The sequence below is a fragment of the Ursus americanus genome, chromosome 8 (genome assembly GCF_024610735.1).
Source record: "Ursus americanus isolate L20-20 chromosome 8, mUrsAme1.1.p, whole genome shotgun sequence".
NCBI lineage: Eukaryota > Metazoa > Chordata > Mammalia > Carnivora > Ursidae > Ursus > Ursus americanus.
In genome coordinates this window covers 27488518-27513715 of record NC_142134.1, presented here as the reverse complement: position 1 = coordinate 27513715, position 25198 = coordinate 27488518, and the positions used below count along the sequence as shown (strand labels likewise).

The following is a 25198-nucleotide window of genomic DNA, read 5'->3' as shown; positions in this document are numbered from 1 at the left end:
GAAGCAATTTCATATTGAAGAGAGTTGGCAAATTTATACACACATAGGTAAAAATATACAGAAACCATATACACATTCTATATACATAATACAAAGCCCTTATTTTTCTCATTGCTGCGAAGTGGTGAACACTTAGTCCCAGCCTAGTAAGGATTATAATCTGACTAAGTAGTAACTTAAACTCATTGAAGCAGGAAGACTTAGAAGTTCCCCGTGGATGACAAAAGGCACAGAATTGCAGCATGCATGGTCAAGAACTTTCCAAGCGCCTTCTAAGAGCCCAGGCAGACAACTATACACAGTAACCACACTGGACAGACAGCACCTTGGCTATTTAATTTCTTCTATGAGAGCATTCACATTTTCTACCTCCCCCTTCTTGTGGGCTGCTGTATCTTTCTTTCCAAAATGGTCAAGTGTGTAAATAATCTGTATCATTTGCTGATTAAAATCCCAACAGACTGGCACAGTATCTTCATCCATGAAGCCTTCCCTGACTTTCCACTATGACTGAATTCCTTGTACATAACCTTTTTTATAGTACTTAATTTAGTCATTATTTGATTACAGGTCTTTTTCAGGAGGCTGAAGTCCCTCAAGAAGGAACTTGCTCTGTTCCTCCATTTCTTGCTTTCACTATACAAAATTCATACCACACAAACTTATTAAAATATTAAGGAGTGAAAGGACTACTTTGCTGCTAAAGCTACAGAACACCAAAACCTATAATAAATATAATTATAATTAATATAATCACTTACACAGTATATATTCCTATTACCATTATATATATATATATATATATATATATATATATATATATATATATATAGTCTATACTCATAGAATTAGCTTACCTGGCAACCCTCTTGGACCACCTCAACTGATTTGCAAGAACTGCAACTTCTTGGTTAAGATGCCTTGCAATGTTTTTTATTTCTGGCTGTAAATTTTCCACCTAGCTAAAGAAAAAGTAGAATTTGTTATGAGCACATAAAGGTTCTTTATTCATAACCACTCATAATTTTACTCTCTGTTCTTCTAACTCACTGAAAAATGTGGTTTACCAATCATCTCAAGAAAATTAAAGTCTAAGGATAAGGTGTTAAATCTGCTTAAGTTACAACCAATTCAAATTCCAGCTTATACTCTTAGCTATGTGATCCTGGACAAGTTACTTAAGCTCTAAAACCCTGTTCCCTCATATATAAAATGTTTAACAGCACCCACTTCACAGAATTATTATAAGGATTAAATAAGAACTGAACCCTATACTTTAATGTTCATCCCTGGACTTCTGAGTAATGGTAACTGAAAAAACAGAAGTCTATTAATTAAGTCTTTAATATGCTCTGTGACAGCCACAGAGTCACAAAAAGTTTGCATTTATTTCTGCTCTGTGTTAATTCTTTCTGTAAAGCACCTCACTGCCTTAATGGTGCTGATGATTCCCTTTGTTTCTGCGTCCCCTCGTCCCCAATAATAATTTGAAAACATGGAAACCATTATTTTTGAAGTCTCACATTTGAATAATATTTTGCTTTCAGAGCGCCTTAACCCATATTATCTGACTTGATCTCATAACATTGTGAAGTAGGCCAGGAAGGTATTACTATCCCGCTTCCACAGAAGAGATAGAAGCACTGAAGCCCAAGGGGCTGCGACTAACCAGAGTTGTAGGTAGTACAGGCTGAATAAGGAAATCAAGTTTGCAAATGGCTAGCTTAGCGGTTTTTTTCTAATAAGAAAGATGAATCGGAATACTTGGGGACAAAAGATGCTGCAGACATACAGGCTGTTACAATATTTAAGACGGCAATTTTACAGATTTCTCCATACAACAATTCTGCTACCGCTTCCTTTATTTCTCTCATTCTCTAACAGCAAGCTTAGTAACCACTTGGGCTTTGAGCACAAACCCTGTACGGTAAACGGAATGATAGGTACATGTGTCACCAAACATCTCTTAATTCACATATCCAATGCTAGTTAAATTCTTTGCAAGAAAGTGGTCACGACGATTTACACTAAGCACTCCAGAAGCACCCGGGGATTTTAAACCCCCGATAGACGTCTACCACCCCTCACCGCCGAAGCGGATGCGCTGGGTGCAAGTGTCCCTCACCTTGGCCAGGATGTAGTGTTGGTAGGCGGCCAGGGGTAGCGTGACCCCGCCGCGGAGGGCCACGGTGGTGAGACCGATGCAGGCCCACCAAGGTAGACCTGTGGCGGTGTGCACGCCGAGCAGCACGTCCTCCGCGCCCCGCACCGGCGCCGATGTGGCCAGGGCCTCGTACCAGCTGCCAGGGCCGCTGGAGCCGACTGCAGAGACCGACGCCACCGCCCACACCGGCAGAGCAGGGTACTTAATGCCGTCCGTTGAGGTTGGCGCAAGCAGCGGGTCCCGGGCCCCGAGCTGCAGTACAGGCAGCGGCCGCAGCCACCTACGGCCCAGACGGGACAGCATGTCGGCGCCAGGGCTGAGCCAAAACACGGACCTCACAGATCAGCGTCGGGCTCCGCTCCGTCTGGGACGCCACACGCACGCGCCAGCAACCCCAGGCGAAAAATGGGTGCGCGCCCTCCCTCAGGAACTATTGACCTTCCCAGTCAAGGCAGTGACGTCTTGCGTCGCGCTGGCGATGACGCCGTTGTTAGGAAAGTCCCGCCTTTCCCACGCGGCAGTGGGCAAGCCTACTGCGCAGACACAAAACTTTCCCGCTGTTGGAGCTCCTCGGAGGCCGGACCGGAATTGGAGAGCCAGGGGCGGGGCTTGCTGCCTTGGGCCAGACAGGAAGGGCTGTAGAAGCCCTCGGGGGTTCGGTCGGTCTTTGGCGTGTGCGTTTGCATTCCTTTTCACTTAAAACTTGTTCGATTTGTAGTGAATTAAATTGGGTAGGCGGTTTTTGTGACCAGAGAATAGTCCACGTCTTTACGTGCAACCTGATTGCTTCTGCTAGAAACTGAGATAGATTATATATATACTGCCAGAGAGTCAACACGTTGCTGAAATGCCAGGTTGGACAAAGTCATGCACTTCTGGCAGACCTGAGTTTTAATGAGCATCCATTATGCACTAGGCATAGTTCAGTCTGTGGTATAAAGATTTAATTGACTCATCTGTTCAGTTAACATTTTCAAAACCAACTGCAAACTGAGTGTCCTTCAGTGTTTTATCTTCCGTTATAAATAGCAAAACTCAAGAGTACTATACCATCTCCTTACTTGAGGCGTTATCACTGGCAGGGAGGTGAATTCTTCACTAGAGCTTACGTCTATCCTATATAAAGGTTCAAGAGCATGAATAGTACATTAAGTGTCTTCGGTTAAAAAGAATACGCCAAATCTTTACGGACTAGTTTTGACTTTTGTGTTCCTGATAACAGTATACAAACTGGAATGACGTGAAGTTTAATCACAGAAGGGTCACCCCTAAACCTAGAGCCCCAATTGTGTTGTGCGGAATAAAATGTTGGTTAAAACAAGCCTCCGACAAATATTGGGGAAATGGTTAAATTGCAACAATGGTTCTTCATTATGCACCTACACGGATTTTGAAATGCATTTAAACACAAATCCCAATTTATGCTATACGTAGATGTTCCTTTGTAAACGAAAAAAAGGTACCAATCTATCTCCCTCTCCATTTGTTAAGTTAAAAAAAAAAGCAGCCGGGGCGCCTGTGTAGCTCACAGCGAATCGGTGGAGGTCCTGGGATGCGGCACCCCCACCTTGGGCTCCGTGCTCAGTGGAGAGTCTGCTTGAGGATTTTCCTTCTCCCTTTGCTCCTCCCCCCACTCACATTCTCTCTCTCAAATAAATGAAAAACATTATATAAAAAAAAATAAAAATTGAAGCAACCGGTAGCTAGTGATTACTACTTTAAAGTGGAAAAAAATCTTACATGGAATGATCTTTGCCTAAAAGACTGTGGGAGTAAAGAAGCAAATTCTATGCTGCTGCATTCCTCTCCTTTCAGAGAACTGATGTCTTTGGGAATTGGTCCTTCAACAGTAGCGGTTAAGTCTAGGGACTCTGACCTTTTAATATCCAGGAGAAACGGAGTTGATTAGGTCCACCTTTTCTGGAGTCACATATTATATTCTCATTTTAAAATGTTCCATTGCTTTAAGTTTCAATATTGTGATCTAAATAAAATTTATGAATATTTAACTTCTGCTAATTTCACATATATTAACATATATTTCTAAATTCATAGAATAGGGATGATCAGAACTTAGATACTTGGTAAAGAAAGTTGGGAGAAGTATTTGTCAGTTATAAAGTTCAATACAAAAGGAAAGTGTTAGCACTAATGTGTATGTACTTGCTATCCAAAATTGTGGTAACTCAGATCTTTTGAGTTGGAGAGTACACTATGAAATGACCATACATTGAAAAACCGATACCTTGTCAAGCCTAACGCTGCAAATGAACTTGTGCAACATACTAGAACACTTTTTTAAAATTCAACATTTATAATTAGCCTATTCTTGTCTTTACTATGTAACACAACTAATTTTTATTTTAACTTTAAGCTCCTTAGAGACTGTTTCATTTTCTTTCTGCAGTTTCTGAAATTCTTACTCATCAGTGCTGAAGAGAGTGGGCTCAAAAATTCAAAATTTGAATATACGCTATTTACATATATACACTGTGTAAATGTACATTTAAATTTCTCATTTCCCAAATATGCCCTCTGAAATGTTTGACAAAAGAACTTTTAAAAGATAAATAATTCTCGGGGCGCCTGGGTGGCACAGCGGTTAAGCGTCTGCCTTCACGCTCAGGGTGTGATCCCGGCGTTATGGGATCGGGCCCCGCGTCGGGCTCCTCTGCTATGAGCCTGCTTCTTCCTCTCCCGCTCCCCCTGCTTGTGTTCCCTCTCTCGCTGGCTGTCTCTCTCTGTCAAATAAATAAATAAATAAAAATCTTAAAAAAAAAAAAAAAGATAATTCTCAATGAGCAATTGTTAAAATGACCTCTTGGAATTAGACTTAAGTTGAATTTCTTTTTCATTCCTACTTAGTTAATGCATTGCTTTTTAAAACCAAAGTTAATGTAAAATTAGCCTTTCACCTCTATTAAAAAACATCCTCTCATCTTTCTTATGATGGTTCTTATGCATGAAAATTGGCTTTTACCTTTCAAAAAGTGTGAATGCACTTAAAGATAGAAGTCTAATATGAAACCTCTTATACATATCTTAGACATGTATTCCAACCATCACAAAGGAATTCTTATTTATGTCAAACCATAATTGCACACTTTTCACTCACTTACCCAAAATACAAGTGATTGCATTTTTGCAATCAAGGTATGTAACATAGTAAGTCATATTAAAGCACTAATGAAGCTCTCATTCTAAATCCATCACCTGGAATTAGCACCAGTTAATTGAGTGTTGTGACTTGAAGCAAGTATTTATCAGTGGGATGTATACAGGTTTCCCCGCTATGTGAAAGAAGAGCATTCCTACCAAATCTTACCTAGGCCAAAATGGTGGAAAGCAGAGTATCCCCTGCTTTCCAAAAGCTTGCATTATACTACTTGGCATTGCAGAAGTTCTGTAATGCCAGATCTGAAGGAATGAGAGTGTTTCTGAAAAACTAAAAATGAAAAATAGATGAAATAAAACAGAGGCTCTGAAGAGTATAAATAAAGTGAGTAACAGTGTGCAAAATAATTTTTATGAAATGTGTATTTAGGTCATTTGAGTCAAAAGAAAGATGGAATAATATTTTCATGAAGAACAAGACAGGATCTGTCAGTAAACTATCTCCCTTCCATTTTTTTTCCTGAGAAGAAAAATGACAGTAAGTAATTTAACAAAAAGTTAATTTTCAACTACTAATAAAATGACTTACTTTTACAATAATAGTGAACAGAAGGGAAAAATATCCTTCACATGAATACTACAATAAATTTTTGTGAATACATTGATACATGTTGAAAACTCATGAAATGGGGATTCTGTTGGCTCTGGTAAACAAAATCATCTCTAAAATGAATTGGCTGGTATAAAAAGATTACACAATTGGGATATTAATTATTTTGCTACCTAAGGTGTGATCTAACCCAAATATTATTTCCAAGAGTTAAGTCACTTCTTAAAAGAATGAAAGAAAGGGGTGCATGGGTGGCTCAGTCAGGTAAGTGTCAGGCTCAGGTCATGATCTCAGGGTTGTGAAATCCAACCCCATGTATGGGCTCCATGCAGGGTGTGGAGCCTACTTAAGATTCTCTTCCTATTCCTTTGCCACCCGCCACCCTCAGCTCGTGGGCACATACTCTCTAGAAAAAAAAAAAAAATGAAAGAAATACATTATGTAGTCTGCCATTACACATACACTTTCAAAAAGGGGGGGGAAAGACCTGCGTGGTCTCAAAAGCTTATGGGTTGGGTTTTTTTTTTTTTAATTTTTCAAATAAAATGCAATGCATTAAATCTGAAATATAAAAAATATATTTGAAAAATGTTCCTAATACAGACTTCTAAAATCATGGTATTGTACTCAACAAGACTGAGCTCCAAAACTAAATATGGAGCATGCAATCTATATCCCCCCATCCCATAGATTTAAAGTCAAGAAAATATATGTTCTTTTTTATTAAGATACCCCCATCTTAACAAATTCAGTTTTGTGAATCAACACAACTCGTGTTGTAATAAATACTGGGTGGTATCTATTATCTAGCAGGATTATTTTAATTATAATTAACACAGGGAAAAAATAAGCAAGAAATTATAGGATAGTGGCAAAAGTCATATATAAAATACTCTGTTAAATAGCATTACATACCTTTCTTAGTAAAGTGCTATAGTTCTATTTCATAGCTATGTTTGCAGGATATCATTTAGCTTTTCCCTTAAATTTGGTCATATCAACCATAGGTAACAAAACAAATTTATATAAGACCACCTCCTAAATTAAAAGATATAAATGTGTTGTTTACAAACTTCTAGATATGTCTGAGAAATCTTTTTACTCTTTATTCAGGCTACCAGAGTAAAGAAATCATTTCATTTACTTTATAGCCAAGGAACAGTATTATTAATATTATCAACTCTGGGTGATTTATCTGAATTTGAGTTTCACCACTGTAGGATTTGTTTAATTAAGAAAAAAAAAAAGACAGATTGATGCATTCATTACTTCACTTTTATGCTTACTTTATGTTTCAACCATATAATTTATTTTTCCATATGAGAGAGGATAGGACACATATTCTTCTTGGATATGTTATCGTTTATTGTTTCAAGTGAATGGAATAGATAAACCCCACTGAGTAGTTTAGTGTGGCCCTGTATCTTATATAACCAGGTTAAATGAAGACGTTATTTTGTATTCTGTATATTCATGTATACCATAAATTGTCTTAATGACAAATGCAAAATTTACTTTATTACTTGCCCCAAGTTAGCTGTTGATCCCTTTCACTGATAATATACAAGTATAGAGAATAAGAAGCCTTTAAAATTGGGGGGGTGAGATACTTTCCACTAAATTACTGAAAACTGGAATTTTTATGTTGGCTCTTGATGACTGGAAAGCCAATTTTAAGAATCAATATTATCCAATATAAAATAGTACACTGAATTATTTAACTATAAACAGTATAGTAAGAGCTTGTATAAGCTGACTGGGAACCAGTGGTGGCTTTTTAAATTCTCAGAAAGACTACACATCTTATAGCTAGAAGAACCACAGGTGATGATGAAGGTGCTCCACTTTTCTGTAGCAGCCATTACAATAAAAATCTTCATAAAAAATTATTTCACGATCAGCAAGAGAATTTTACTGGTATTAGAGGTAAAGATGAGAAGAGAAGAGTAAAGAGAGAAGTGTGTATTAGTTTTAAAAGTGTGGCTAGGTAATAAAAAGACATGGAAAAGTGATAAATTTCTTCTATATGTGCCCTGCTGCAAACAAACTCAAAAGAGAGCAAGATGGGTATTTTAAAAGCCAACATCAGGAAACATCCACTGATAATGCCCATTGTTTTACTTTATACTTAAATTACACAAGCAGAAAAGTTATGCTTATTAATAGTTTAATGTATGAAGGAAACATCCAGATTTCTGAATATGAAGGTACATATCTCACATTAATTTAAGTCTACATAAAGTAGAGCCTCTATACTGACATATTGAAATTTACTTTCTGCTTAGCCTTTTCTGTTATGTAAACAATTGTACATTTATTTGCCATTCTAAAACTTCAGGATCAAGTTTACATAATTTTGCTAAATTTCCGTGTTTGCTCAGAAGCAGTTTACAGTACTAAAACCAACCAGCCAAAGAACAGCTTCAACAGAAAGTTATGTCCAAAGGGGAAGAGGGAAAGAAAAAAAAGAAAAACGATAAGAAAAATGCTAACTAAGGTAAAACGGATGTTGGTGGGGAATGGGCAGTCACCAATGTTCACAGAAAATAGGTCAGTTAGTAACTTCTTCTGCAAAAAGCCTACACACTTCAGTCAAGCACATCAGTAGAATGATTTGGGAGCATAAATTTTTTTCGGCCACTTGTGATTTCCTCTGAATGAAAAGGAATCTGCAGGCTAACAAGCTGATCCTCATCAGCCAAGCTGGTTCATATGCACACTGTTCATGTGAGGTGCCCATGGTCCAGTCCACACCTATGAATGTAGAACATGCATTTTATTAAGTATTATATATTTAATACATATTTGATTAAAACAAAGCTCTTAAAAACTAAGGAAGTGCTCTTAATATCTATGAGCTAAAATAGCTAAATCTCATTCAATTTGCACCATACTTGGAAACAGTGAAGAAAAACAATGATAAGCCACTTTTATTTGTTGTTTTCCTGCCTCTCATTTCTCAAACAGGATCTGATATATCATTGTTTTTTAAAAACCATTATCTGAATGCATACAGTAGACTGATGATTAAAGAAGGAAAATGAGTCAAAGATGTTAAGCATACACCAATATAAGCTAAAACATACTAATTACTAATCATTTCTGTAAATTTTTGGAGTTACAATATTATAATAAATAATCTCTAGACAGCCCTTTACATATCACTAGTAAATTTTGATGTATAAAGTTACAACACTCTGTAATTTAAAATCTTTTACTTATCATCTCCTACCCAATGAAATATATTATGCCTTTTATAATTTTGCTCCAATCACTACCATTTTCCATATCCTCCTGCTACATTAAATTTCTCTCAATTTCCTCAACTATCCAATATTCACCATACTCCCTCACTACCATGATTTACCTGTATCCTATTTGTCTTGGCATCTCATAACACTAAAGAAATGTTCCCTGAATGATCAGCCTTACCGTTTGAGGGCCATTATTTTCTGTGGAGCTTGAAACCATCTTTATCAGGGAGTTCCAAGAAGGGTCTGCAGCATGAGGGCCATTAAATATGGGTCCTCCAGCACCATCAGGAATAGGTGCTACTGGAGGAATCATTGCATTCCCATATACAGAGAAAGGCATACCCTTAAAAAAGGAGAAAACAAAAATTATGCACATAGTCATATCTTCAAGTCACTGCCCTCTTTTCCCAATATAATCCATAGCCTTAAAAATTAAACCTCATTTTATTTTGAAAAAGTATGTTATCTAGGTAATCTAAAAATTATTTTCCATCGTATGATTTCTTCTAGCATTGGACTATACATAAGCCTACTACAGCCAAAATATTTGGTCAAAAAACATTTCTCTAGCCAGCTTTTGATTTATAGTTACAGGCTGAAGCCCACGCATCATTTCACAAATACTTAACCACTTGGAAGTAAAATGAAGCTAATAATAAGAAAAACATTTAGAAATATGGAAGTGCTTATTTAAGTCACCATTACCCCAACTTTAGGAAAGTCCATGTATCCTGCAGGAACATGCTGATGGAATGTACCAGAAGGAGTTACAATTCCTGTACTCTCTCGCTCCATTGCTTGATGCTGTGAAAACACTCCTGGATCGGACATTGGCCTATGAATCATAGGATTTCCCATACCAGGATTACACCAGTCTACTTTGTCTGAGGGAAAACAAAAAGGCAGAAAAAAATAGCTGGTGATCTTTAAAACCAGAAGACAGCAAAATAAAATATTTAATATAGTTCTACCTAAATTTTCCATATTAAATTGTGGACTCCTTCAGAATAATGACCTACTTTTCTATATTTACTGCAGTATTTCCATGTGTGTATGCAGCGATAGTACAATAGCCTAATAAAATAACCTAAACACTTTGTGTTACAGAAGAAAAAAAGCCAAGGTAAGATAAAAGCGAGAGAGTCCAAAAGAAAATATTAGCATCTTCTTAACATGATGAAATGAAGAGAGGAATATGCTTGCATTAGATAATTTTCAGAAAGCAATGACAAATTCAATGGGAGATTCCATGATAACAAAAAATGGCCTGAACTCTTAAAACTGATTAGTGAAAACCAAGAGAGATGAATACAGATCTTTTAAGAATGATTGTTAATTAAATATTACCTACAATATTTTAGTTAAATGCATAAATTAAAAACTTAATTTCTAGTAGTCAGGATAGCAGGTCTTACCTTGATTGCCACCAATCCCTTCAAAGGACCAGATGCCACTATGCCCTACTGATGTGGATAAATTACTCCCAATAACAGATGGAGCTGAAGTTCCAGTTTGCCTGATACGTGCAGAACGTTCAGTCCCAATAGGGACTGGAACTTTTCTGTCCTGAGAGACATTGCTGGGCTTTTCTGACCCTAAAGGTACTGATGATGGGGCAGGCGAAGGTGCACGAACTCCAGAGGATACTGACTGTGCAGGAGAATCTAGAGAAAAGATATTTTGAAATAGTATACATGTCATCTATAGAGGGTATAATTTTGTAAAACGAAATCTTACATTCTGAAGACACCTTATATATGTGTTCTGAGGAAAAATGAAATATGAGAATGATGTTTAAAAATTATGCATATTAAAATTTGGTTAAATTCCATGACTTTGCAGTCATTTTTTAATCTGATCCACGATTTTTCCATTTAGTTATGTGACAGCAGAATATGAAGATGTCTAACTACACATGTACTATAACCCATTAAGCTAATTATTATTTAAATAAGTGCTTGACACCGAGTAAATAAACACCACAGCAATGAGAAGACAATGTTTAAATTAAAAAGGCTAAACAACAACAAAATAGAGGTGGGGAAAATCATCCCTGTATTGGCAACTTCCAAGCTGTATTCCTTGAGAACACACATCCCTTGGTATGCTATGATGAAAACAAAGGGATTCAGGTAGCCAACAAATCTGGAAAATCTAACTTGAGAAAAACAAGTAAGTTTCTTTAAATCAGAACTTCACAGAAACTTAATATGCTGATAAAATACCAACAGAGGTCTATGCCTCACTGCGCAACTTGTTTTACTCTATCATGTATTACATGGGTATTCCACAGGACAAGCTTTTCAAAATGACAATTTAAGCTATACGTATCAAAACAAGGTAGGTTCTTAATATTTGGGAGTATTCTTTAGTGATTCAATTTTTTCAAGCACTAGAGAGAAGAAAAAACAAGAACCCAATTGTATTTCTTGTGAAAGGTTTAAATATCAATCATATTTAAATTTAAATAGGGTGTAAATGGTGGACCCTGAAGCTTAAAAGTCAAAAGAGTTACCTGCATATCTACAATTTACTCATAACTGCCTGACTGTATGCCCTGGGGATAGTCACTTAATAACACTTTTCCATTTAACCACCTTTTCTCATTTAAGTTTTCTGTGTGTGTGTGTGTGTGTGTGTGTGTGTGTGTTCCTCCAAAGGGATTCTGATAGCTAATAAATTTGCAAAATCAATCTATCTATCTACACACACATACACATACACAAAAGCATAGTGCCTCTACTTCCCAAGGTACTTTTTAGGGAATCTGAAAGACAAAGAAAAATTCAGTAATAGTATTATTCTGAATATGCTTAAAAAAAGATTTGCCATATATATTTTAGAATCATACAGATTTGGAAAGTACTGTGGAGATCAATGTCATCTTACTAGTTGTTGCATAAGTCCATTTTGGCTAAACTGATAGTACCACTTCTCTCAATAAATTGTAGTAATATTATTAACTTAAAAAAAAGAATGTGAAGTACTTCATAAATTATAATTTATTATAAGGATATAGATATTATCAGGGAACAAAAACATGAAACTTACGAGCTTATATGCACAAGTAAACCAAGAGAACTATTAGTCTTTAATGAAAAATTAAAATACATCTTTTGTGATCATGGATCCATTAGCATCTCTTCACAGTATTACTTTAAGCAAATTACAAGAAAATAGAAAAGCCATTTTTGTGTCTTTGAAGCAATTATACATATTTCTAAATTCACCTTAAAACCACACCAGTATAAGAAGGAATTCTAAGATGGAGGTACTATAGCAGCCCAAGTTTTTATTCTTCCCAAATCTTTCTATAAAAACAAGCTTCCAAGTTAGCAAAGCCAAATACCCCTGGGTAACATCTGTAACAAATCTAACAAAATATGCAAGTGAATCGAAAGATACAAGTGAATGGGGACAAATCACCAACGGCTACAAGACCTCTGTGGTATCAGCATCTGTGTGGAAAGAAGCAATTCTCCAGCCCTAAGAACAGAATAGGAGAACAAAACAGTCAAAGGTACTCAAAGGAAAGCAGAGAGAAGGCCAATCTGAGAAAAGCAGGTGAAACTGGGAGAGTTCTGCCTTCGCATGGGTAATTGCAAAGGATTTACAAAAAGAGAAGAAGCTGGAGCAAGAGTGACCCTGTGAACTCTCAAAAATATCTGCTGAAGTCTCATCCCAGGATAAAGCCTCACACTGCTAAGAAGCTTCTGGGAAAGGATTCCAAGTTGAACAGGAAAGGGACAATAGAAGCAAAGCAAACACAAGATCCAGTCAAGAGTGACGCTGAGGTGGGGCTGGTGGGAGGGTAAGGATAACAAAGTCAGATTTAATAAAGTATTAAAGTCATATTTTTGCATACTTGCCTAAAAGACAAAATTCTAGAGTCTTTAAGCTAGAGAAGATACCAGATCCCCTTATCCCTTCTAAAAGTTCAGGAAAACTCATTTAATTTAAAAATGTAAAACAGAATAGAACTGCAGTCAAATTCCATACAAAGGTATTATATGAACTAAGAGATATGGACCCAGAACATCTTACAGATAAAAGCATGCCAAAAAGAAAGCTGTATTCTAATATTCCAAAGCTGTATCAGAAAGAAAGCTATACTCTAAAATTCCAATTTGAGCTAAAAGAAATGAAAGAAAACATAGGAAAGAATAGCATAATTCAGAATTAGTAAAACTGGAAGCATTGACAAAACTCAGGAAAGTAGTAGAAATGAAAGACTATTCCAGAAGGTGTAAACACAAGAGATAAATAAAGTTTTGGGTTTGTTTTTTAAACTATGTATTGAAAGGACACAATTACATACCTGAGAAGGATCAACCCAGAATAACTAATGCTAAGACAAAGTCAAAGGTAGCAAGCAGATAAGAAGGACGGATGGATAGAAGGACAGACAAATGAATTCTACCTCTCCCAGACTCATGCCTGGGAACCTGATCTATTGTCAGTACTAGATCTAGTTTCTCCTTCCTTTCCTGAATCCTTCCAAAAACAAAAGCAAAGCAAAGTAAAGCAAAATACCCTCCGTATCGTTTAAATGAACGGAGAAACTAGGCCTGCCTGCTGACTAGTCCCATTTAAGAGATTCGCCCTCTTCACAGATTCTGCCATCTCACTAGCCATATTTTTATCAGATGACCGTGTTCTGCTTCCTCCCTGCAAGCTTACTGGACTAATGACAGGCATCTGATTGAAGAATGATCCATTTAAGGCTAGCAGCAATCTATGACTGACATGGCCTGACTTGAACATAGGAGGTAAGCAAATCATATTCCTCATTCAGAAAGGTACAATTGATAAACAAAGAAAAACTGGTTTAACTAACTATGAATTGAATCTTTGAGGACCATATACAAGATGAGATTATGAAGATGGCTAGGTGTAGAGGTAGTAAATAGAAGAGACTCACAAGACACAGACCTTGAGTCTGTCATAAATCCTCTACAGAGAGAGATGGAAAGAATAACTGGATGGCTCTGAAGATGGCCCTGGATCAAATCCTGCACGGTTCTGCAGATGGTCCTGTACAGCTTTTTTTAAAAGTCACACCATTTTCCTTGAGATTCCTCTGGTGGGTCTATGTTCCGTGTCATGAAAAGTGCCAAATTGTTATAATTTCTTTTCTCATCTCTAAGTATATAATTAGGGGGGAAAAAAGCAAACTTTAATTCAGAGCCAGTCATGTTGTTTTAAAATATGCCAGCTTATATACTGAAGAAAAAACAGGTTTTAGAAGTTTTGTGGGGTCTTTTACAATTTTGGGAACCTTCTTTAAAAAAAGAATACCAAACTGCAAACACAAAATTAGGTATAGGACCTTGGCAGGGCCCCTTGCAAATAAGTTACCCTGAAGCTGAAGCTTCATTGGCTTCATGGTAAATCCACTTCAGTTTTGAAATGACAACAGGTTCTGAATACAAATTGAAAGAGCAATGCGACTTACAAATTTAAAAAATGCTCCTGCAGGAAGATTACACTGTACTTTCTTCATGCTTCTGTTCAGTGTTTATTAAACTACAGTAGATCATCCAGATGAATGTGGTTGGTCATAACTAGCTTACAAAAAATTTTTAAAAGTTACAGAAAACAGAATAGAAAATACCAGCATGAACATACATTATAAGGATAAGTACTGTTTTGTAAATGTATTATTTCAGCTACACACATACACATGTCCTGGGTCACAATGTAAAATTAGTTTCTTCCTTTCAAAATTATGTTTTTATTGCTTTTTGATCTGATAACAGTTTTATAAGGACTGAATGTCAAAATGGCCCATTGACTAAATCAGCCAAGAATTGAAACTCATAGACCACAGCCAGTGATCAGTAACCAATGCATGAGCTGGTTGAGTGTGGGTAGGATAGATCTTAGCAGTTTGAGTGGAGTAAGGGCTCAGGTGATCTCTGCCCAGCCTTTACATGCAGAACGTTCTTGGGCATCACCAATCTGTTGTACTGGGGCCTAAAGAAAGGACTTTTGCTTTCTAAAAAAAAATTTTAAAGGAAGGGGCCTGTGTCCCCCACATTCCAACTTAATTTGCCAAGATCCTAATATCATATCTTCATGTCCTAAAGGAGAGGAAGTGAGAAGAGGGGCAGATTATATGGAGAAATATGACAGAACCTGTTCAAGTACATAAAACCAGACAAATACATTATGAAAAGTAAGTCACATGCTTCTGCAGGTAGTTCTACAACAGCATCCAGAACGGTAACTTTTAAGGAAAGTGTCTAGATAAATAATAAAAACAAAATTTTGAAAGACTACAATAAATGAAAATACAAAGTTACATTTATGTGAACAGATTACCTAAAAAGAGTTGAAAGTCTAACAAAAAAACTAAATGGCCATTAACAAGTAACAGTATTAAGATTTATACTAAGTGAGGAAAGTGCAGACTAATTAAAAGTTTAGTATTAGAGGTAAAAGTGAAGAGTCTTGCCTAAATCAATCACTTTAATGACTGCAAAACAATGACTCGACTTACAATTCCTTCTACATATGAGTTGTCCTTATACTACAAGAGAGTTCCCTTCCTTCTAAAATTATAAATTCTTAAAAAAAATTTGAAAAGTTAAAAAAAATTTTAAATCTTAATCATTATGGACTTATGGATTCTTATTTTATCCAATAAGCTGCCATTATTCACTTTGGTGGTCAATTTTTCCTGAACTTGGCCAGTGGGAGATCCTTTAAAGCTACCTTGTGTGTCCTGATATGTCCCCACCATTTTGAGCACTTAATTACTCTCTGATACCATAAGACTTTGCAGCCTCATGATATGCCCCAACTCTCAAATCAGCTACTTCTTGAAGAAAGCCTTGTTTCTTTCAGTGGACAAAAGTATTTAACAGATGGATGTGGACACTGGATGTGCTCACTGTTGCTTAAAACTAATTGTTTCTAGGCCCTTTTTATAGATAGATAAGCTCGTGGGAAAATAGCAATTTCATGATTCACTCCTACATACAGGTAATTGAAAAATCATGAATTCACACTGATCCTCTAATTCTAATCCAATTCTATAGGGTTCTTCTTTGTCTTACCCCATTTCACATCTCTTCTTCTCACAGTGAGGACCGTGGATTACACCATTGGGATACTACTTCCCAATCCTACAATAAACCCCATAATTTTAGAATTGCTTATCCATTACATTATAAAAATCCAATGTCCTAAGTAAATTGAAGATTTGTTTGAAATCTATTTGTCTTCAGACTGAGGGTATATTAAGGACTACGGTTTAAGAGGGTTTTTTTTGGATTGTTTTCTTTTGGTAGGTTTATGTTAGTAACTTGAGACACAGATAAGCTTGTTTCCATTTATGCTCAATTTTAGGGTTTTTCCCTTCATCAAAGTTGATTTTTTTTTGGAATTTATAAACATTAACCTGGTTACAAAAGCAAAACTATTATTTTCACTCAGACAAGTGCTACTTCTTCCCCCATCCCTTACACTCTGTCTCAAAGTCTGACGAAGAATAAGAACACAGTGTCAGAGAACCTCTCTACAGATTACTTATTAATTACAAAGGGAAAAATGATAATTTGACAGTACAGAAACCTGGCATACATGATCTTAACCAAATGATCAAAGTTAACAGCACCAATAACAGTACAAACTAACATATTATGCAATATCATATACTGAAAGAAGGATACAACATTGACTATATAGTAATATTCCTGCCAAAAACACATAACCTAAATTTAATCATGAAGAAATATCAGAAAAACAAAATTAAGGGGAATTTTACCAAACCCATATAACCTTCCAAAGTCTTTCTTTGAAAGACAAAGTTAAGATTGAAGGAACAGTTCCAGATTATTTCACACTAAAAAGACACGGAATTGAATGCGACTTGTGATCCTAATTTGAATCTTGGATGAGAGGAAATAATAAACGTGTTATCGGGTCATTTGGTGAAATGTGAATATGGACTGTTAGATAATATTGTCCAATGTAAAATTTGCTGAATTTGTTAACTGTACCATAGCTGTGGAAGACAATGTTCTTGTTTTTAAGAAATATTATCATTTAGAGTATTCAGGGGAAAATAGCTTGATATCTGCAACTAACTCTAAAATGGTACAGAAAAAAATTCTCTACGAGGAATGTGGCAACATGTTAACAATTGGTGAATATGAGAAAAATATACAAGGGTTCTTTGTATTATTCTTACAAGTTTAAAATTATTATTTTTTTTTAAGTTACTTGAGAGACACAATCTAATGTAATACGTTTACCTTGAGTGATTCATGGTTCAAAGGGGAAAAAAATCTATTAAAAATGTTTTAGGACAATTGGGGATATTTGAATAGGGACTGCATATGACATGATATTACTAAATTAATACTAATACATTAGATATTTGATAAATGGTATTGTGGCTGTGTAAGAAAAATGTCCTTATTTTTAAGATGCACACTAAAGTTTTTAGGTCTTAAGTGTTATATCTGAATCTTACTTTCAAATGGTTCAACAATAAAAAAAGGAAAGAGATAAAATAGAGCAAATGTTTAAAAAATTGCTAATTTTAAGGAAGTACCAATTGAAAGGAATATGGATGCTTCTTAAAGTATTCTTTCAACTTCTCTGTAAGTTTGAAAATTTCTGAAACTTTTTGAAACAAAAAGTTGTTGGAATGCATCAATGAAAATTTTAATGAGTTCAATGACATTCTGTATCAGTTAGCAATGTATTAGAAAACCTAACCTATACTGCTTGCATTGTTAAAAAAAAGCACAATGTTTTTCAACAAAAACAAAAATCAAATGAACATAAAACCAAACCAAAAAAAAAACAACAAAAACAAACAAAAAAAAACAATGAAAAGCCCACACACTGAACTTATAGGGCAAAACAACCTATCATATTTCGTGAGCTTCATCCAACAATTTCTGAGTTTATTTCCTAAAGTAATAAACATTAATATCAATAAGTATGTTTTTATTATGCTTAAAAACATTCTCTGCTTCTGAGAATCCATTCTATTTTGAAGATTAACTACCAAAAAATATCAGGTTAACACTTTTCAATGAGCAGTCATGTTGCAATTTTAACTCCTTTTCTCCCAATTCCTATTTTTTCATGAATAAGAAAATAAAAAATTATCCTTATTTTTACATATAAATAGGTGAATATATCTTAAGGAATCTGTTTATTCCTATGATGGTTTAATTTCAGCTCAACATACTCAGTAGACACTAACCCCGATCTGTTATATATGTAGGGATAAAAATTAATTTTAAGAGGAGTAAGAAAAAACTAAGCAGGTAAAATCACTCAAAAATCACGATGTATTTCAGACTTTTTAATCATTTTCTATTTACAAAAATGTTGGCTCCTCTGTTCCCATTTCATTAGTCTTGATATATTCAAGACTTGCTCATAGCTCTTAACTCATCTTTACTTTGTCTTTTCCCACTTAAAACCTTTTGCTTTTAAGAAAACATATATACAAACTCCTCTTATGGAATTACAATGTATAATACTCACCATTTGATGCTGATGAACATGGAGTCAACAAACTAAGTGGGGAAAAATGTTGTCTGTTAAAGTTAGCAGCTGTGGGTGCTCCTCCGAGGGGTGCCCCAGGTCCATACATTTGACCTCCTGAAAGGTTTGAGGCGAAGTTTCCCAAATGTGTAGAAGAAGGTGTTACAGAACCATATGGCGAGTCCATATTGACAATACCTATAATTAGAAGATAATTTATAATTGTTACCTGTAGGAGAAAAAAATTTAAAAAAACCTAAAATTCCAAGAAGTCCCCAATACCCCCAAAATATTGTAGATGGCTAAAAAAATTTCTCTTTACGAATTTATTCTTCCAGTCTATTGACTTGTCATTTCCCCCTCAATAAAGATAGCTATAAACAAAGAACAATTATCAAAGAAAATTATTTTTCTATTTAATTTTAATATCTGATATTTTAATCAGTTGTTATAGAATACATGTAGATTTCATATCAACACTGGAATTTAAATAGGCTTAATGGCCAAGGAATTACATAAAAATTTATCTTTAAAAAAACTTGGCAGGGAGGGAGGGAATGATTAGGCAAAGCACAGACAATTTTTTAAGACACTGAAAATACTTTGTATGATACTATACTGGTAGATCCATGTCATTGGACATTTGTTCAAACCCACAGAATGTACAACACCAAGAGTAAACACTAATGTAAACTATAGACTCCGGATGATAATGATATATTAATGTAGGTTCATCAATTCTAACAAATGTACCACTCTTGGTGGGGAATGTTGATATTTGAAGAGGCTATGCCTGCTGCGGGCAGGAGGTATTTGGGAAATCTCTGTACTTTTCTCTCAATTTCCTCTGTACTCTTCTGTGAACCTAAATGTGCTGCTATAAAAAAAAATAAATAAAGTCTTAAAAAAAACTACAGAGGAAAAAAACATGTCTATACTTCTACGATGGACAGATCTGATGATCAGCACTTATAAGCGGCCATTCTTTGCATAGATAATAGTGAAACAATCTTCACTAATGTCTCCTGATGTAATGCAGTATGAGGTTCAAAACATCACCCATCTGATGTTTCTGCCAAAAATATTTGACCTGAATGTAATCATGGACTTAGGAAACAGATGAATCTAATCTAAAATATGGGACATTCTTCAGAACAACTGGACTCTTCAAAGGATTCAATGTCAAGAAAAACAACGGAAGGTAGTAAGATATTTTAGACTGGGGGAGACCTCAGAGACATAACAGCCAAAAGCAATGTGTAAACCCTGACTGAATCTTGGATCAAGAGGAAAAAAAAAGAAACATACAGGCATAATGGATATATTTGGGATGATGGGTGGTATTGGGTGGTATTGTTGAATTAATTTTCTTGAGTGTAGTAATAGTGATGGAGCTGTAAAGGCAAACATGCCTGTTTTGTTGACCTGAATCGAGCAGTATTCCCTTGCAACGGACTCTAAAATTAAACTTCAATGCTAATTTTGGCTCTAATCAACTGTACACCCCCCCAAAACCTCATCTCCCTTACAGAGCTGGCCTTTTTTCTATGCTTTTCCACAAAATAAGAATTTATTTCTTTTTTCTTTGAATCTTAATTTTAGTCTTTCTCAACACCGTACCTAGATTTCATATTTTCTGAAAAGTGAAGTATTTTCAATAAATTTCAATTATTATAAAAATGAAATATAAAAATATTTCCAGTATATTAGCATATATAATGCTCTTTTCAAATTAAATTATATTTATTCTAATATTTTAGTATTCAAGAGAAATTATGTTATTTTGAAAGTACACATAAATATTTCAATCAGCCCCCAGCAAAGAAATATTTACTGACCATGTTCATTACACTGTATTCACATGTCACAGAAATAGGCAAAAATAATATCCAGTCCATATTAAATCTAGAAATTTTTAATCCCAGAATGTCATCTCTTCAATAACACAGATCAGGTTGGCAACCTTTCTGCAAAAGGCTAAATAGCAGTATTTTCAGGCTATCATTACAGCATGAAAGTAGCTATAACACAATATGTAAATGACTGGGCATGGCCGTGTCCCAATAAACTTTATTTATGAAAATTGAAGTTTTAATTTCCTATTTTTTGTGTCATGTATTATTATTTAAAAAAATTTTTTTTAAGTCATTAAAAAAATCTTACACTATTATTGAATCTCAATTTTAAAAAGTTACAAATGTAAAAACAGGCAGCAGGCCACATTTGGCCCACGGATGATAGTTTGTCTATCTCTGGCATGGCTTATCTTTAATTACTTGAAATGTTCATATTAAAACACATAGCTCTAGATGCAACTTGGTATCCTGGACTGCACACTGCAACAGAAAAAGAACATTATTGGAAAAACTGGTGAAATCTGAATAAAGTCTAGTCTAGTTATACTGTAACAATTTTAATTTCCTAGTTTTAATAAAGGATTACATAAAATATTTACAGTAGGGGAAGTTGGGGTAATTATAGAAGAACTCTTCCATAAATCTAAAAACATTTCAGAGTAGAAAATTTTTAAAAAAAGCAATCACTCAAAACCAGGAGATCTTTAAATCCTCTATAAATATCAGCATTGTCCAATAGAACTTTCTATGATAATGGATACATTTGATATCTGTATTGTCCATTACGGTAGCCACTAGCCATATGTGCTTATTAAGCACTTGAAATATGGCCAGCTTAGAGCCCTTATAGAAAACACTACGGAGATTCCTCAAAAAATTAAAAATAGAACTGGTATATATGATCCTACAATTCCACTTCTGGAAATACATCCAAAGGAAACAAAAGCACTAACTCAAAAAGATATCTGCATTCCTATGTTCATAGTAGCATTATTACAATAGCTAAGACATGGAAACAACTGAAGTGTATGTGGGCACACCCATACACACAGGAATATTATTCAGCCAGAAAAAGGAACAAAATCCTGCCATTTGCAACAACACGGATGGCCCTTGAGGGCATTGTGGCAAGTGAAATAAGTCAGAGAAATGACAAATACTATATGATCTCACCTATGTGAAATCTAAAAACAAACACACACATTCATAGAAAAAGAGATCAGATTTGTGGTTACCAGAGGTGGGCAGTAGGAGGAAGGGAAACTGGAGGAAGGTGATCAAAAGACATAAACTTCCAGTTATAGGGTAAATCAGTACTAGGGATGGTACAACATGATGACTATAGATAACAATGCTGCATGTGTATGAAAGATGTTAAGAGAGAGTAAAATCCTAAGAGTTCTCATCACAAGGAAAAATAATTTTTTTTCCTTTTTTCTTATTGTATCTATATGATGATGGATGGTAATTAAACTTACTACAGTAATCATTTCACAATATATGCAAGTCAGACCATTATGTTGTATACCTTAAACCTATACAGTGATGTCAGTTTTATTGCAATAAAATTGGAAAACAATTTTTTAAAAAATGGCCAGTTTGACTGAGAAGAAATTTCTAATTTTATTTAATTTTAATTTAAATAGCACATATGATTAGTAGCTACCTTATTAAAACTATATGGCTCTATATTTTTCTCATTATTTTTAAAACAAAGAAGAAATGAAATCAAATTTTGAAAAGCTTTATTATTTTTTAAATAAAACAAACTTTTCATGGCATTATCTTATTAAATTTAAACCTAATAGACTTAATTTCAGAGAGGAAAATATACCTGATAAGGAAATTTATTTATGGGAAAATCAAGATAAAATCCACTGCGGCTTCTAAAAAGATTTTTTTTTTTTTAAATGCTATACTCAACACATCTAATACGCAAACAGCATTTGAGGTAAGTAAATTCAACAATCTCTACCTGGCCCAGTCATAGAGTAAAAAAATTAGAAAAGTGACCAAAAGTTTTTCTATCACTTGCATAAATCACAAGCTGCAGAATGTGAGAAAACACGAACTCACCTGAGGGACTTGGAGCGGGTCTCTGTAATGGTGGTCTAAAACCTGGAGCTTTGGAAGTATCAGACTGATGTAAAGGATCTGAATTTGGCAAATATGAGGATTTTCCTGATAGCATAGATTCTGGTGTTGACTGAGATGAAACAACAGATCCTCCCCAGAAGGCATGAGCAGAAGTAGGGCTGTTTTCGAACAATGTGCTGAAGGGCCCAAATGGTAAGGGAGCACTGAAATTGGGAGCAATAGGCTTATTTGCTGGATGTACTGAATTTTGACAAGCACTTTGTGTACTTAAGGTTGAAGGTAGCTGGACAGAAGAGGGAACACTGTGAGGTCTTTTAATGTGATTGACACTGAGGACTGCAACAGATGAATTTTGCACTGGAGCTGGATTCTTGTGAGGGGCAGTTGTGCCATGAGAGGGTGGTCTAATAGCAGGGGTTTCCATTTTAGGAGCAGGCTGGGAGCATCCCATTTGTGTCTGAGGCATAGGGTAAGTCACTGGGGCAGTAGAAGGCACCGCCACTGGAGCAGAACTTGTTGTTGCTAAAGGAGGAACAGTCATTCTAACTTCCGGGGGAGGAACCTGAGACTGCTGAAGAGGTGGTCTTGGCTCCTGAGAAACAGATCCCGGAGGTTGTTGCTGAGTAGAATGAACTGATGAACTCCCAGAAGAACTGCTGCTGTTTGAAAGTCTACTGTTTGTTGTTTCTACTACTGGTGGACTACCTGCTTCCTGTTCAGAGGAAGATGCCCCTTTATTTGGAGATGCTGTTCCACAATCCAAAGGGCTGTTTCTAGAAACCCCTCCTGACTGGGCTGGTGGTGATGGGGAAGATGGGGATGATACTGGGTAGTGTTCTTTGGCAGTAGGCATAGGATATGTGGCATTTGTGGGTGCAGTGCTGTTGTTGCTTGCTGTGGTTGTGACTGTCGTTGTGGTGGCATTGGATGTCTTCACAACTGTGACAAAAAGCTGCCTTCTGACAGAAGGTGAACTTGGACTGCCATTTGTAGATGTACCAGGCACCGTTGAAGCTGATGAACTGGTTGTAGTTGTTGGACTTGAAGTTAAAGAACCTGCTGAATTCACCTGAGAACCACTGCTATTCTGATTGCTATGGCGAGGCACCATGTGAGGCTTAGGCGAGTTAGTAGCTCTGGCAGGGCTCAAAGGCCTGACAGGAAAAGGACCCCAAGTGGATTGAGCTGGTGGAAAAGTACCTCCAAAGTGGGTCATGGGCAACCTTGGTGGACGGATCTGCTGGAAAGTCTGAGCAGCAAGCAAAGCATGTGCAAACTGTGGAGGAGGATATGCTAATGGAAGAGAAACTGGAAAACCAGGCCTCACATTATTCACTGGGTTCTTAATGGTTTTATGAGTAGATGCAGAAGAAATTGCAGGCACAGTGAGTGCTGTGGCAGTTTGAGATGTTGATGACAGAGCTACAGTCGTCATTTTAATTCCCATTAAGGAACTGTTAGCAGCAGTGGTGGTAGGTGCTGATGACCCTATTTTGGAATTTGCTGAGGAGCTTTTCAAACGATTCTTTGGGATAAGTTCATCAATTTCTTTGTCTGGATCCTTGATCAGAGCATTGATCAACTGAGTTGCTTGTCTTGTTGATTCAGTGCCACCCCTATAAATTGACCAAAAAAAGAAATTAGGCCCAAGTTTCCCTACTTTCTAATAGGTGAAGCCTAAATTCATTTGTGTACGTGCACACATACACACAGAGAATAACAAAAGTTAGGCAGCAGTTTTCTGACTACTCTTGAGATATTCTGCAAAGCAATAAACTGTCCTGATGTGCCACTATATTTTTCAAAGGGATAGTAAATGACTTTTCAAAAATACATTTTACTATTGTTTCCTTAGACTAAGAAGTCCTTTTCCTACTATAAAATAGAAAAACCACTATACTTCAAAGCCTATGTAATCCATAATGATTCCATAAAGTCAAACAGTTGATCAATGTTAAAAGCAATATAAGTAAACAAAGAACAAAAAAAAAAAAACAAAAAAACTGAGTAAGAAAATAGTATTTTATTTTAAATCCTGGTACCTAAGATGACCCCATCTATGACTCATCTCTGTTAATAGAATGATTCTTATAATTCCTCTGGAAAGATGTCTCAAAATGAGAGGAATCTTGACAATGCTAACAATGGCCATAAAGTCAAACCCTAGTGTCAGATCTTCAGGAAAATATTTGATTGCAAAGAAAGCCTTACGGAAACCCTAAGGGGAAAATTACTTATAAAGGATATCTGCTTCCCTCTTCTCTAGATAAGGCAGGTTGTGACTACTCACCTATCCCAGGAGAGGGAAAAACAGGATAGGAGAGGAGGATAAATACTCAATAGAAATGGCTAACTGCTTCCTTTGAAGTAGGCTATGTAACTATCATACCATGCAATGCGGCACCTGCCTCTCACAACCAAACTTATGATTTCTTAGAATATCATATCTTTATTTTAAGGGTATTCAGATACAAACATATCACAACACAAATATCCACTTCAGATTTATATCATGACTGAGCTCATATTCTAAGAATAGAATCTCAAAAATAATAAATCTCAAAAGTCAATAAGGGGAAAAAGGGAAAAC

At 35.7% G+C, this 25198-nt stretch overlaps 2 protein-coding genes across 13 annotated transcripts in view; both read right to left on the bottom strand.

Annotated features, from left to right (window-relative positions):
- The window catches only part of COX18 (cytochrome c oxidase assembly factor COX18), a 94178-nt gene extending 91549 nt beyond the window's left edge, over positions 1-2629 (bottom strand). For 7 of the 8 annotated variants that reach the window (XM_087864085.1, XM_087864089.1, XM_087864086.1 and 4 more), the window contains exons 1-2: positions 2126-2629; positions 858-958 (exon numbers count right to left, since the gene is read on the bottom strand). In XM_087864085.1, coding sequence (XP_087720211.1) covers positions 858-958; positions 2126-2467 — 443 coding nt within the window. In that variant the 5' untranslated portion in view covers positions 2468-2629. Of the gene's footprint in view, positions 1-857; positions 963-2125 lie in introns of all 8 variants that reach the window. The other variant, XM_087864092.1, reaches the window with a different exon arrangement.
- A 5409-nt stretch (positions 2630-8038) lies between these two features.
- ANKRD17 (ankyrin repeat domain 17) overlaps positions 8039-25198 on the bottom strand; it is a 156762-nt gene continuing 139602 nt past the window's right edge. For all 5 annotated transcript variants that reach the window (XM_045789416.2, XM_045789427.2, XM_045789446.2 and 2 more), the window contains 6 exons: positions 22588-24224; positions 18656-18853; positions 10558-10806; positions 9848-10026; positions 9321-9485; positions 8039-8642 (listed from right to left, as the gene is read on the bottom strand). In XM_045789416.2, the coding sequence (XP_045645372.1) occupies positions 8583-8642; positions 9321-9485; positions 9848-10026; positions 10558-10806; positions 18656-18853; positions 22588-24224 (2488 nt within the window). In that variant the 3' untranslated portion in view covers positions 8039-8582. The remainder of the gene's footprint in view (positions 8643-9320; positions 9486-9847; positions 10027-10557; positions 10807-18655; positions 18854-22587; positions 24225-25198) is intronic.